This window comes from Penaeus japonicus, unplaced genomic scaffold (assembly GCF_977035675.1).
Source record: "Penaeus japonicus unplaced genomic scaffold, GWHDUDI00000001_assembly GWHDUDI00000010, whole genome shotgun sequence".
NCBI lineage: Eukaryota > Metazoa > Arthropoda > Malacostraca > Decapoda > Penaeidae > Penaeus > Penaeus japonicus.
Genome location: NW_028234412.1, coordinates 2,664,567 through 2,677,066, shown reverse-complemented (window position 1 = coordinate 2,677,066; position 12,500 = coordinate 2,664,567). Strand labels below are relative to the sequence as shown.

Here is a 12,500-nt window from a genome sequence, read left to right as displayed (position 1 = left end):
TGCAAAATCACAAGTGTGGAAAAATCTCGTGCAAAGAAAACCGTCAACACTGACAAAGGTCTGCAAACAAAATAAGTCACGAGAAAGGAGATACAACTCCAAAATATCATATAAAAAAACTTCCACATCAAAGCACTAAACGCACGAGCAATTGCATTACTCAAGTCATTAAAAAAAAAAAAAAAAAAAGGATCTTACCCCAAACATAATTAATTTACGGCCTACACTTCTTTTCTGTCTTATCACAATCGAGTCATGTTTGTTTTCTGAGGCTGCCCATTAGCCAAGCAAATAGATGAATTTGACAGCCTTGTCGTTAATTAAAGCGAAAATCTAGTTACATTTCTCTTGCAGAAGAAAGAACATCTCCTTTGTAACTAGTCATCTTAGGTTAAACAACAAAAGCATCCATTAACCTCTGAGGAAGAAGTTGCAGCACAAAGGGGAACCTTAACAAATATCTATATACTCTCCTTTGATATTCTTTGCATTATATGAACTCCTCAATATTAACAAACAAAAAAAAAAAGTCACCAGTTTTACAACAAAAATCAACATACACAACAAAGGTATATCAAGGGAAACGTAACGCATATACAATAACAGTAGCGTTCGTTCAAGTTCTCTCTGCAGGACTGTCTGTATCACAACATATTCCCTGAATGTACAGCTAAGTAGAATGAAAATATATACCTCATTAAACAGTTTCTTTGGTTACCTGAAAACCAGTTTCTATTTCCAGGTTTTCATTTATCACATTTACTGATTACAAGATTATGCTTTAATGATGAGAATCTGCCCTGCTCTATAATTCCTTTTCATCAAAAATCCTCTTCTGACCTTCAGTATGTTTTTCAAGATACATGATCTCAACTTATTCAACACTGTATTTATGCAATCAGTAGCAAGTCTGCTGTCCTATGTATATTCTTTTGTATATGCCTAATTTTCATAAAACCTCTAAAGAAAATCTTACAGCAGGTCTCCAAAATAATCTAAAGGTGATTCTGATGAAAGCATTGGAATAAATAAAAAAATCTGATCACTGCTTATCAAAGCTACTTACTAGATGCTGAATAAACATTGTCTTGTCATCCAATGTATTACATAATCTTACTACCAAAAGTCACTCATTTTCAGTAATCTTATGATATACTGTAACTACATGTGTGTGTAACATCTAGTATACTGAAAACAATGATCATTCCTTACGAGTCCCTATTTTTTTCACAACGCTAAGAAAAAAAAATCAGACTATAGTTTTTAGTAGTACGAGACAAGAACTTAATCATAACAGCAATAGCGATGAATATACACATAAATTCTTGCTATTTATCATACATTTTTCTATGTTCTTCTGTGTATCCAAAAATATCATAAAATATCATTTCTGCACATGTATTAATTACAGAAGAATCATTTCATAAATATAGCAACTGGTGAAGTCATAAGATTATGGTAGAATTATGCATAGCAGATAGCTTGCACAGACCAAAAGCCAATGCAAAAACCTTTGATATATTACAGAACTTGATTTAATATAAAACTGGAAAAGCACTGAGCTAATGTAATGTTCATGCAAGCCCTGAATCATTGTAAAAAGAAAAAGTATTAATTTAATCTTGGTGCTAAACATCCCTGATGATAACCCACTGGAACACTCTGATACAAACTTGACAACTCTCATATGATGATGAAGAAGATATGAAGATGTTTGGTGAACTTTTACCATACAGCATGCAAACAGTTCAAAAGTCCTGGGTGATGATCCTTCATTCATATTCTCAGAACTTTCAGAACATTTAAGATTCATTTTAGTGTGGCCGTTTTGCTCTTTCGTTTTTTCTTTCACCTAAATAATGGCCATCATAACTGCGAAAGGCAAGAGATCTATTGAAGACCCTCGAATACTTCCACCACATGAAATAGGAACGCGAGTGTCCTTTTGTGCAGCCAAGGTACAGGGTGTGCCTACTACACCAAGTGAGACTGTAAGTGCCCCTTCCCGGCATCGGTCGGCTACTTTGAGGATTTGGTCTTCTGGTAAGCTTCAATCACTGCTGAGAGGAATGCCTTTGAAAGAGAAAAACATTGATTAGGACAAATTCACATGAACTAATAAAAAATAAAAAAATAATAAAAATTGATATTGATGACGATGAAGTATTCAAATTTAGTCATTTGTAAAAACAAAAAATATTCAGTTATAAAATACTTAAAGAAAAAATAAATGAGGGTGATATGAAATGTATATACAATTAAATAATTTTCCCAAACAGTATTTTCAAGCCCTGTTGTAATATACATATACATACATGTGAAAAATGCAACTGAATAATTCCACATAAAGGCAAACCACATAAATAGTTAATATTATGCAAAAGAATGAGGACTAAAAGATTCAACCAAAGCCAATATCACACTATGTTTAGGTCTCTCGAACTTTCTGAACAATGATATTTTGTAAACAGCTCTTCAAATCCCACAGAATTACTATCAAATAAACTTTTTTGAAATGGGCACATTAGCGTTCGTATCATGATTACGTCCCTTTCCTTTGAAGCATCTGATGTGCTTCTCCACACACATAACAAAAGAATCAAAAGTCTGGTTAAGGCTCCTCTATATACTATTTGAGAAAGAGAACAATGAAAAGACGTTCTTAATGTCGAAAAAACATTACCATTTTATGAGCCCTATGCTAGACTTTGTCCTTATATGATCCTTAATCTGATTACCGATGGAAAGATATAAGTATGATGTCAACTATCCTTATTTGATCACCCTTTTCTATCATTTTAATGCATTTATTAACATTTTCAATATCATTTTTCCTTTCAAAACTGTCTTAGCTCTATGTAGTCATTTCAAATCCTCTGAAAGCTGGTCATGTCTGTGTATTGTTACAATGCCACAGCATAGATATTCATTCAGCATTTGATGTTCCTCAATATCCTAATGGATTGTGATTAATAGAGTTAAACAGGACACAAACTCCAGATTCGCATAAACATCACAAGTAAAGTCGCACAAAACAAAACCCAAAGACAAACTTTTTTTGTGGAGGCATGTGTGTATGTCTGAGTGGATGCATGGATGTGAGGATGCATGCATAGCTGCCTGCATGTTTGCATGCCTGTGCGCATTCATGTATTTACATTTGCAAGAAAATATATACATCAATAAAGTATGCACTTCTGCATGCTTAATCAGGAATCGCAATAAAAAAAATCAATGATCATTATTATTATTTTCATAATCATTATTACCATTATACTACTATTACTACTATTACTACTACTACAAATAATAATAATAATAATAATAATAATAATAATAATAATAATAATAATAATAATAATAATAATAATAATAATAATAATAATAATAATAATAATAACAATAATAATAATAAAAGTAACAATAATAATGATAATTATAAAAATAATGATAAAAATAATGATAAAAATGATAACAAAAATAATAATGAAAATTATAATAAAAATGATAATGATAATAATGAAACTAAAGATGATAATAATAATAATTATTATTATTATCATTATTATAATTAAGATGATAATAATAATTATTATTATTATCATTATTATAATTATGATGATAATAATGATAATTATAATGATAATAATAATAATTATAATACTAATTATTATAATAATGATGATGATGATGAAAATACTGATAATGATAATGATAATAATGATGATAATGATAATGACAATAATGATAATGACAATATTGATAATGATAATAATGATAATGATTATGATTATGATAATGATTATGACGATGACAATGACAAATGACAACTGATTCCTTGATGACTAAGTACTTGTGGAACTATTTAAAAATAGAATGTAACCATAGTGGACACTGCATGTCACCATCATCAGTGGGTACCCAAAATGGTACCCAAATCAAGCGTATTCAAACCAAAGGAAGCTTCTCAGCAAAAATGTACACACGCCAGACACACGCCCAAGACACAAGAGCCGAAAAACCATGTAAGAACTTCCTCTGAAAGCCACCAACTTGTAGGCAACCTCCTCTGAACAAATGTACCTGCGTCTCCAGGGCCGCACATGGAATCGGAATATAGGTGACAAGGTCTTCCGTCATCTCCCTATCGAGACCTGACACTTCTGTGGAATGACGAGTCGCTGGGGATCCTTGTTCCTCGTGCCCTCTGACCTCATTCCTGGGTGCCGTTCCTCTCCCCTGTGAGCCAATATTACCCAGCTGAGAAATGCCCTGGCTTACACCTCTGCCAGCTTGTACCACACCTGTGCCAAGGGCTCCCAACACACCGAAAAGACCCCTTCGCCTCTGGGTTTGCCTTCCATGCTCACTGGCCAAACTAGTGGATGGTCTTTTGGGTGTGAACGAGCTAGAGCGAAGACTATGTGTGCTACTAGGACCAGTGGAGGTGAGTGGCACTGGAGGTACACCATGCATTGTACGTCCATGCTGTCTACTGTGCATCACATTTATAGAAGAGCCTCTATTTTGGAAACTTACGTTGGCTTCCTCGGGATCTTTTAGCGAGACTAGCTTTGAGTTGTCTCCACCACCAAACACACCCAAAACACGTTTCTTCTCCTGTCTGACAGACAACCGCAATCCTTTGGGTGTAATGAATGGTGGTTCACACAGGTCCTCATACACATGAAGCCAGTCAACCTAAGGAAATAAAAAAAAAAAAAAAAAATATATATATATATATATATATATATATATATATATATATATATGTACATATATATATATATATTATATATATATATATATATATATATATTATATATATATATATATATATATTATATATTCATATATATTATGTATCTCATATACTGACAAATCTTTTCAAACTATTTCCTTTGTACTGAATTTGTGCAAGACAAGAATAGGCAATTTAAAAGGTTTCTGTTATTCTACAAACTCTTAACACTATCTGAAAAATTACTGCAAGAATGAATCATTAATCTTGTTAAACTGAATACACTAGACTTTGGGAACTATATAACAAAATATGCCTCCCTTACAAAGAGAAAACAATCAGAAAAAAAACAAAAGACCAGGAAGAAAAAACAATTAGCAAGAAACAGACCAAAACACACCTTCCAGTGACCCAGGATGTCATTACGCGTAATACACATTATCCTCTTGTCTGTAGCAATCAGCATTGAGCGATTCGTCGCGATGATAGCGTGGCCCACATAGACATCTGTTTCAGCATAGCGACCTTTCTCCAATTCCTGACGGGAGAAAGAGAAGGAAAATCTTGAAGGAAGTTTGAATGCAACAATAGTGAAACCAAAACCTCTTGGATTTCTAGGCATTTCATCTTTTTACAACGCTCTTACATTACCGACATCATCATCAAGAAACGCCCTCACTCACGCGTAGTAACTTGGCTCCCTCGGCAAAGTGTTGCACGTATGGTCGCACAACATTATCAGGGCCTATGAACCTCGATGGACGCCTTCGACCCACCGTCTCTTCACCTGCTTCTGTAGCTCTGTTGTAAAAGGAAACACATTAGTCGTTTTCTTTCTATATCTTTTTTTTTTAATGATAAATCATATATTTGTGTGTATGTGTGTATGTGTGTGTGTGTGTGTGTGTGCGTGTGTGCGTGTGCACGTGTGCATGTGTGCACGTGTGCGTGTGTGCGTGTGCGTGTGCATGTGCGTGTGTGTGTTTTAGGGTAGCCAAGCGTCCCACTATTCCATCTTGCTCTAGTATGTAAATTCTCTCTTTCCATGCAAAAATCTCTTGAGTAACTATGCTTGTAGTTACTGTATCAGAACCATATCAGAGCCACCCTCACTGACATTGCACTCAACCCATTAAAACAATGCAAAGAACTGCACTTAAAGCAGCTAAAAAACTATTTAATACAACAAGCACAAAAGCACTGGACGATTACAACTTAATAACACCCTTTAATCACTATAAAAATATAAACACCCAAAACTGTAAATTCTGAAGTCCATTATTGAGATAAACATTTATCTGATTTTTTTTTTCTCTTTTTCTTATATTTTATTTCTTTTTTTCCTTTTTGACATATCACACAATCAATAAAGAACAATACACATACAATACTCCCAGCTTAACACAGCAATCACAACGCCCATTACACGCGGTAGCAAATTAATATACTCATTAGGCTATTGCAAAATGTCTATTGTAATCATGAAGTGAGATGCACCTCACTACCAAGGTACCAGGCATGCAAGAGGAACTGTAATCATTACAGTACCAAACTGCTTTAAATTCATATAATGATGAGATAAAAATCATTAAAAACTTTCTTAGCAATACAGTGGTTTATTCCTAGTCAATGAACTTTAGTTTATTATTACTTCTAAATCAACACAGAAAGTTGTATTTTTCCCTGATAAATATATCTCCAGATCCTTCACATTTTAATTCCTTTACATTCTTCTTCTCCCCTTTCCAAAGAATAATCCAATATAGGACAGGCTCCCATTGCATAATCAAACAAGCACAGTGCATAAGAGAATGCCCAAAGCATTAAAAAAAAAAAACTATATCTGATAAGAAAAGCACACTTCTATTGTACTTTCACTTTTTAAAATATACCTCAGAGCCTTGAAAAAAAGTCCACTCTCGGAGCTGGAAATGTAAAATAACTGAAAATATCAATCTTCAAACTAGTATATCATCAATGGAACACAATTAATTCACAACAGTGAGGACTATGAGTACTGAGATTATGGCTATGGAAACACCAACAGTAAGGAAAGTGCAGAGAAGAAATAAATTAATATGGCAAGGTCAAGGTAATGACAAGGATATATAGAAGTATCTGTAAAAGAAATGTAGGATACAAAACAAAAACAAAAAAAAGGGTATTAGAAAAAAAAAGGATAAGGCAATAACAATGACAAATACAAAGAGACACTGAATAATAAGGGACACGGACAACCACGCATGAATCAGAATGAGTAAGTTCACGGAAAAAGTGATGTAATTAAGTTATTCTTTCTCATTCATACCCTCATGACATTTGTCATAAGTCAACACAGTGACCATGGATGGAGTGTAGAGATTACATCATAAAGACAAGGAAAGCAAAAAAAAAAACAAAAAAAAAACAGGAAAATGGCATTAGGTATATCATGAAAAAGAGGAAATATAGAGGGACAAACATCAAAACACTAATGACAACGGTCATGGCAATCACTACCATAGGTAAATCAATTATGTACTAAATAATACTTTTCCCTGCTCACCAACAAAGAGATAAGAATCATATTTACAAAAAAATTGGAAAAACAAAAGTGACAGAGAACGCAGCCACAGCAAGAAAAGACCTCTTCCTGAGCCTGCGTTTCCAGTGCCATCCTCACCTCATGACAGCGTCAAATGACCCGCTGGCAAAGTCGATGACCCCCGACGCTGGACGAGTGACGAGGCCGACCATGCCCTTACCCATCCCCTTGAAGAACCCTTCCACGCCTTCCTTTTTCGCTCCTTCAATGGGTTTCAGGAACACTCCTGTCACTCCATCAAACACACCCTTTGTGATAGAAATAAAGCCAGGTCTTGATCCAGTCAACTAAGATCAATCTCCACGGAATACTTTTGGCTATAAACATAAAAATGTATCAACAACATGCTATACATACATACATACATACATACATACATACGTACATACATACACGAGAGGGAGAGCGAGAGCGAGAGCGAGAGGGAGAGCGAGAGGGAGAGAAAGACAGACAGACAGACAGACAGACAGACAGACAGACAGACAGACAGACAGACAGACAGACAGACAGACAGACAGACAGACAGACAGACAGACAGACAGACAGACAGACAGACAGACAGACAGACAGACAGACAGACAGACAGACAGACAGACAGACAGACAGACAGACAGACAGACAGACAGACAGATAGACAGACAGACAGACAGACAGACAGACAGACAGATAGATACACAAAGGGGCCTAAGATCTCCTCCTTTTGCATCATAGCCAGGCTTAGTGGTCCAAGTGGGGCCACCACTTGTCTAAATGGGGCCTGAGAAGGGGCCCAGAGTGCACTACAGTATCCCATTATAAAATTCCTGTAAGGCATTTTACAAATATATATCCATGTAAGATCTAAACTGAATAACTTATTGGCCCATTTTTGCAGCACTTATATCTATCCTTAACTGCAAATCAAAAGCAGAGAGGAGTATAACAAAATCTGCACCACTGACCGTGACCATTCCCTTCCCTCCTCTGGCAAGGCTCTCTATTCCATCGGCTGGTTTGCGGTGCATGGCTTCCCTCCTCCTTCTCTGGTAGTCGTCGTCAAGGGTCAAGGCAGCAACTCCCTTGCCTTAACAAGGAGAGCAATACCTATCAATACATGTCCAAACAGATCTCCACTGAAAGTCAATCCTATTTCATGGCTTTCTGCAGCACGAAATAAAAGTCATTTGTACCCTCCTGCAGGGAACAAATGGAACTACTTGCCAATGGTTCCTGTGATGCGAGACACAGCCCCTGCTGCACCACCAACCGTTGCTCCCATGAAGTTGGTCAGGCCATACAGCATTCCCTCAGCAAACTCCCCTGGACCTTCAATTGCACCCTATATGCAAATAAAAAAGATAAAATATAATGTCATTATCACTTCTTTGTCAATGACTAAAATTCCAATATATTTACTTACTTCTGAAGACTATCATGATGTAATAACTTACTACAAATAGCTAAAGCATAAAACATAATCCTTATACAAATGAAATAAAAACACATAGACATTCATATGATACACCACAATTATCTTCTAGTCACAATAGACATATCACCTAATAAAAAAATAAAATAAATCATCAGCTTACAAAGCAGATATCACAAACCTGAATAGGCTCATAAAACAGGGATTCCACCCCATGCGTCAGGCCTACGACAAGGCCATACGGGTTGCCGATAACATCCAGTCCGAGCACAACTTTGAAGAGTTGCATCAAGAATTGTCCTCTGTAGTGGCTTATCATCTCCTGTGAGAGTTGGCCCCACGTCATCCACTTATTTTGCCGTTCCATGTACGACAATCTGTAATGTGTTATGGTATAAATCTTTGGTCAAGAACAGATGCACAAAGCTAATGGCCTAAATCACATCTTTGATGATTATTTTTCTAGCCTTTTGGGATGCATATGTCGGCACACTGCTTATCATTTTCACACATAGATTCTTTTAAATTTTTCTAAAAGTAATCACTTAAATAGCTACATGTAACAAGTGATGACTAACCTAAAGACAACATCCTGGACCTCAGTCAGGGTCACTCCAACACTCTCCAGGAAGAGGTGAATGACCTGACCTCCCACTGGCAAACTGGTTCCCGACTCTGACCCACTCAATGAGAAGCTCAGGTGCATCTGGCCAAGCAAACAATGTAAGAGAAAATGAGATATTGATGAGGACAGACAAACAACATAATCATGAATATAAAAATCCATATGTGTGTGAGTGGGGGGGAGGATGCTTTTGCATACTTCTGTCTTTAGAAGTGTACTGAAGTCCTTTTTTATTCTTTTCAGTTTCTAAGAACTTAACACAAGAATAATTTGTATGACCAATATCATCAGTAGCATAATTCAAACTATACATTTATGTGACTGATATTCAGTTCACATTAACCTGATCCCCTAGCAAAAATGTTACATTTTAGAAGATGAACAACAATTGTCTCTTACCTTAATAGGAGAAAGATGCAAAAGGTCGTAATAGTCCTTCTGCCCACTAATAGCTTGGCTCTGGGCTCGCATCGTCAAAGTTTCCCGAACAAGCTTGTTATCCTCATCAAACTCCTCCATCTAAAATGGGACATTTGTTTTTTACGCTCTCAGAACATGTGAATATTGATTTAAACTTCCTAGATTAGAAACATTCAAAACAAATTTCAATTCCATCCACCACAAAGTCAGCATATCCTTTGCAATATCACCTGAGGACTGAAGGCCACTAGTTTCAGTTGCAGGCAACTCACCGAATAGAGACTGTCCGAGACATCTTTTGATGGGTACAGCACCTCTATGATAGCATACACAAAAGGCAGCTCAACCTTGATGTGAAATTCTTGAATGAGCATTGCCAGGTACTTGTACTGAGAGAAGGTTGGTGAGGTGAGTCTCTGCACGATGCTAACTTCACAGAATGGCTTGGCGACTGGAGGGGAGGAGAGAGGGAAAAATGCTATATACACCTTGAAGCAAAATTTATCCCATGATGCTGGGAACACTGACTGTCTACTATGGTTTTGTTTTATTCATAGATAGCTTCTCATGCACTTAGTAAATAAATAGTCAATCAATAGGCCATTATTTCTCAATCAGTCAATTAAAACATGCATTTTTTTTTTTTAATATACTAAAAATAGATTAAATATTCAGTTCACCTGAATAACACGTGCTAAAGTCGAGAAAGAAAATATTTCCATACTTGTATTGGGTTCGAGGTCAAGTAAAACAGGAAAACAATGGACTACCTTGTTTTTCCACTACGGAATACACACCTGTCTCAGCCATGACACTTCTCGGGGGAGGGACTCTTGCCAACACAACAGGGAACATCACATCAGTCATCTGGTTGTCAATCTGGAGACTGTTAATTTTCAGATGGACTTGTCGTTGGTGGGGAGACGTTCGCAGCTATATATGAAAATAAAATAATAATAAAATCATAATAATAATAATAATAATAATAATAAGCATTCAACCTTTATTAGCAAAATATCCACATAACCAAAGAATCCACTGAAATCACAGTTTACCTCAAACCAAATCCCAGGTTGGAATGTTCTTCGAATGTGTTTGTGGAAAGGCTTGAAGATTGTCATGCTTTCAAAATCCACCTAAAAGAAGAGCAAACAAATGATAAATCTAATTCCAAAATCTTTCATTTCTTTTAGCATTTGGTTAAGCACACATAATATGTACTTCAAATAACTGCACTGCTATCAGCCTGAAAATTCTAAAAAATCATGATATGTACATACGAGTAACCTTTCCCAGTGCTAGAACATTAGACCATGCATTGAAGAGATACCGGTAAAATCTGTAACGTGAACACTTACCTCAAAATTATCTCTGATCACAAAGTATGACTGAATAGGAGCACCTCCTGAAAATGTTTTTAGCTGAGCCTGATACAAGTTGTGGCAGATTTCCAGCTCGTTTGTCTGGTTCTGTGTGAAAGGACGGTACTTTCTCCCCTTGATCTTACGGTGTTCCCACACAACACCAGAGCTGTAAACAAAGTCGGTTACTCTAGGCAGTTCTGAACTTACCCTTCATTATTTTGAAGAAAAAAAAATAATAAAAAATATCTTAAATCATTATCAGCAATTTTTAGGTAAATAGCAAAAAAAAAAAGAAAAAAGAAATACAGAATAACACACCTTTTTCCATTTACCTCATTCACATATCTCAACTATTATCATAAATGAAGGAGAACCCTTACATATCTTCTTATAGTACTGGATCTGGTAAACCAACTATCCCACAATTTACTCAAAGACATTGAAATACTGGCAAAAAGGCAGAATAATATTCTGTCTCTTGATCTTACCTGGCCAAGCTCATGTATGCAACCTCTTTCTTCTTAACATCATCAACTAATGAAAGATCTATACTGCTTAGTGAGAACTTCAGCTCCTGGTTGATGCGCTCAGATTCAACAGCATTCAAGGCGGCCGTGGCAACCTCTATCTCGTCTGTGAAGAGCAAGCACCGCTGGTTTCCAAAGAGGAACACGACCCAGTGCACTGTGTCGTCATTCATTTGGCCACGCTCGTCCTATTTAGTAGAAAAGGATGGAAGTGTCTTGTACATGTCACCAAACCAAATCAACAAAAAATTTTGTCAGTCGTCCTATTTACTACCCTCAAATATCTAGTGTAAATCTATTTTTTTTTTTTTTTTTTTTTCAATTCTAAAATATTATAGCATTTTTTCATCTCAATCTGCTCTTTTTGAAGATATTACATCACCTAGACATTTCTTCTTGTACAGGATTGTAAAAGCATATAACATTGTTAAAAAAGAATAGCTTATTACATCAAAATAATTCACAAAGGGCAAAAATATACAATCAAACAGAAGATAAACATGAAAAGTGAGTGTGTAAAATCACCATCACAAGCTTTCTGTTCAAACTTAAGCCTGGAAAGAGAAGTGCAAGACTTACTTTGTCAAGTGAGTGCTGAGTGGTCTTCCCAGCCCCACAAGCCCACACCAACTGAAGTGAGCCTCCAGGGTCACTCCATGTATAGTGCTGTATAGACTGGGGCTTCACATGGCTGCAAATTTAGAAATATATTAATAGAAAGATAGGCAGATACATAAATAGATATATATGTATACAGGTAGGTGCACACATAGGTAGATATTAGAACAGAAGTCACCATCGTATTAACAGCAGTGATCTTGTCCTTAGCCA

General features: G+C 36.0%; 1 protein-coding gene across 4 annotated transcripts in view; it reads right to left on the bottom strand.

The window, feature by feature from the left end:
• The window catches only part of Vps13 (vacuolar protein sorting 13C), an 81,099-nt gene that overhangs the window by 2,127 nt on the left and 66,472 nt on the right, over positions 1 to 12,500 (bottom strand). For 3 of the 4 annotated variants that reach the window (XM_086540445.1, XM_086540444.1, XM_043031805.2), the window contains 16 exons: positions 12,249 to 12,360; positions 11,631 to 11,857; positions 11,137 to 11,308; positions 10,834 to 10,914; positions 10,576 to 10,711; positions 10,051 to 10,229; positions 9,758 to 9,877; positions 9,312 to 9,439; positions 8,915 to 9,110; positions 8,526 to 8,643; positions 8,267 to 8,388; positions 7,404 to 7,573; positions 5,425 to 5,542; positions 5,142 to 5,279; positions 4,084 to 4,701; positions 1 to 2,073 (listed from right to left, as the gene is read on the bottom strand). The exon at positions 1 to 2,073 is cut by the window's left edge. In XM_086540445.1, the coding sequence (XP_086396571.1) occupies positions 2,020 to 2,073; positions 4,084 to 4,701; positions 5,142 to 5,279; positions 5,425 to 5,542; positions 7,404 to 7,573; positions 8,267 to 8,388; positions 8,526 to 8,643; positions 8,915 to 9,110; positions 9,312 to 9,439; positions 9,758 to 9,877; positions 10,051 to 10,229; positions 10,576 to 10,711; positions 10,834 to 10,914; positions 11,137 to 11,308; positions 11,631 to 11,857; positions 12,249 to 12,360 (2,689 nt within the window). In that variant the 3' untranslated portion in view covers positions 1 to 2,019. The remainder of the gene's footprint in view (positions 2,074 to 4,083; positions 4,702 to 5,141; positions 5,280 to 5,424; positions 5,543 to 7,403; positions 7,574 to 8,266; positions 8,389 to 8,525; positions 8,644 to 8,914; positions 9,111 to 9,311; positions 9,440 to 9,757; positions 9,878 to 10,050; positions 10,230 to 10,575; positions 10,712 to 10,833; positions 10,915 to 11,136; positions 11,309 to 11,630; positions 11,858 to 12,248; positions 12,361 to 12,500) is intronic. The other variant, XM_043031813.2, reaches the window with a different exon arrangement.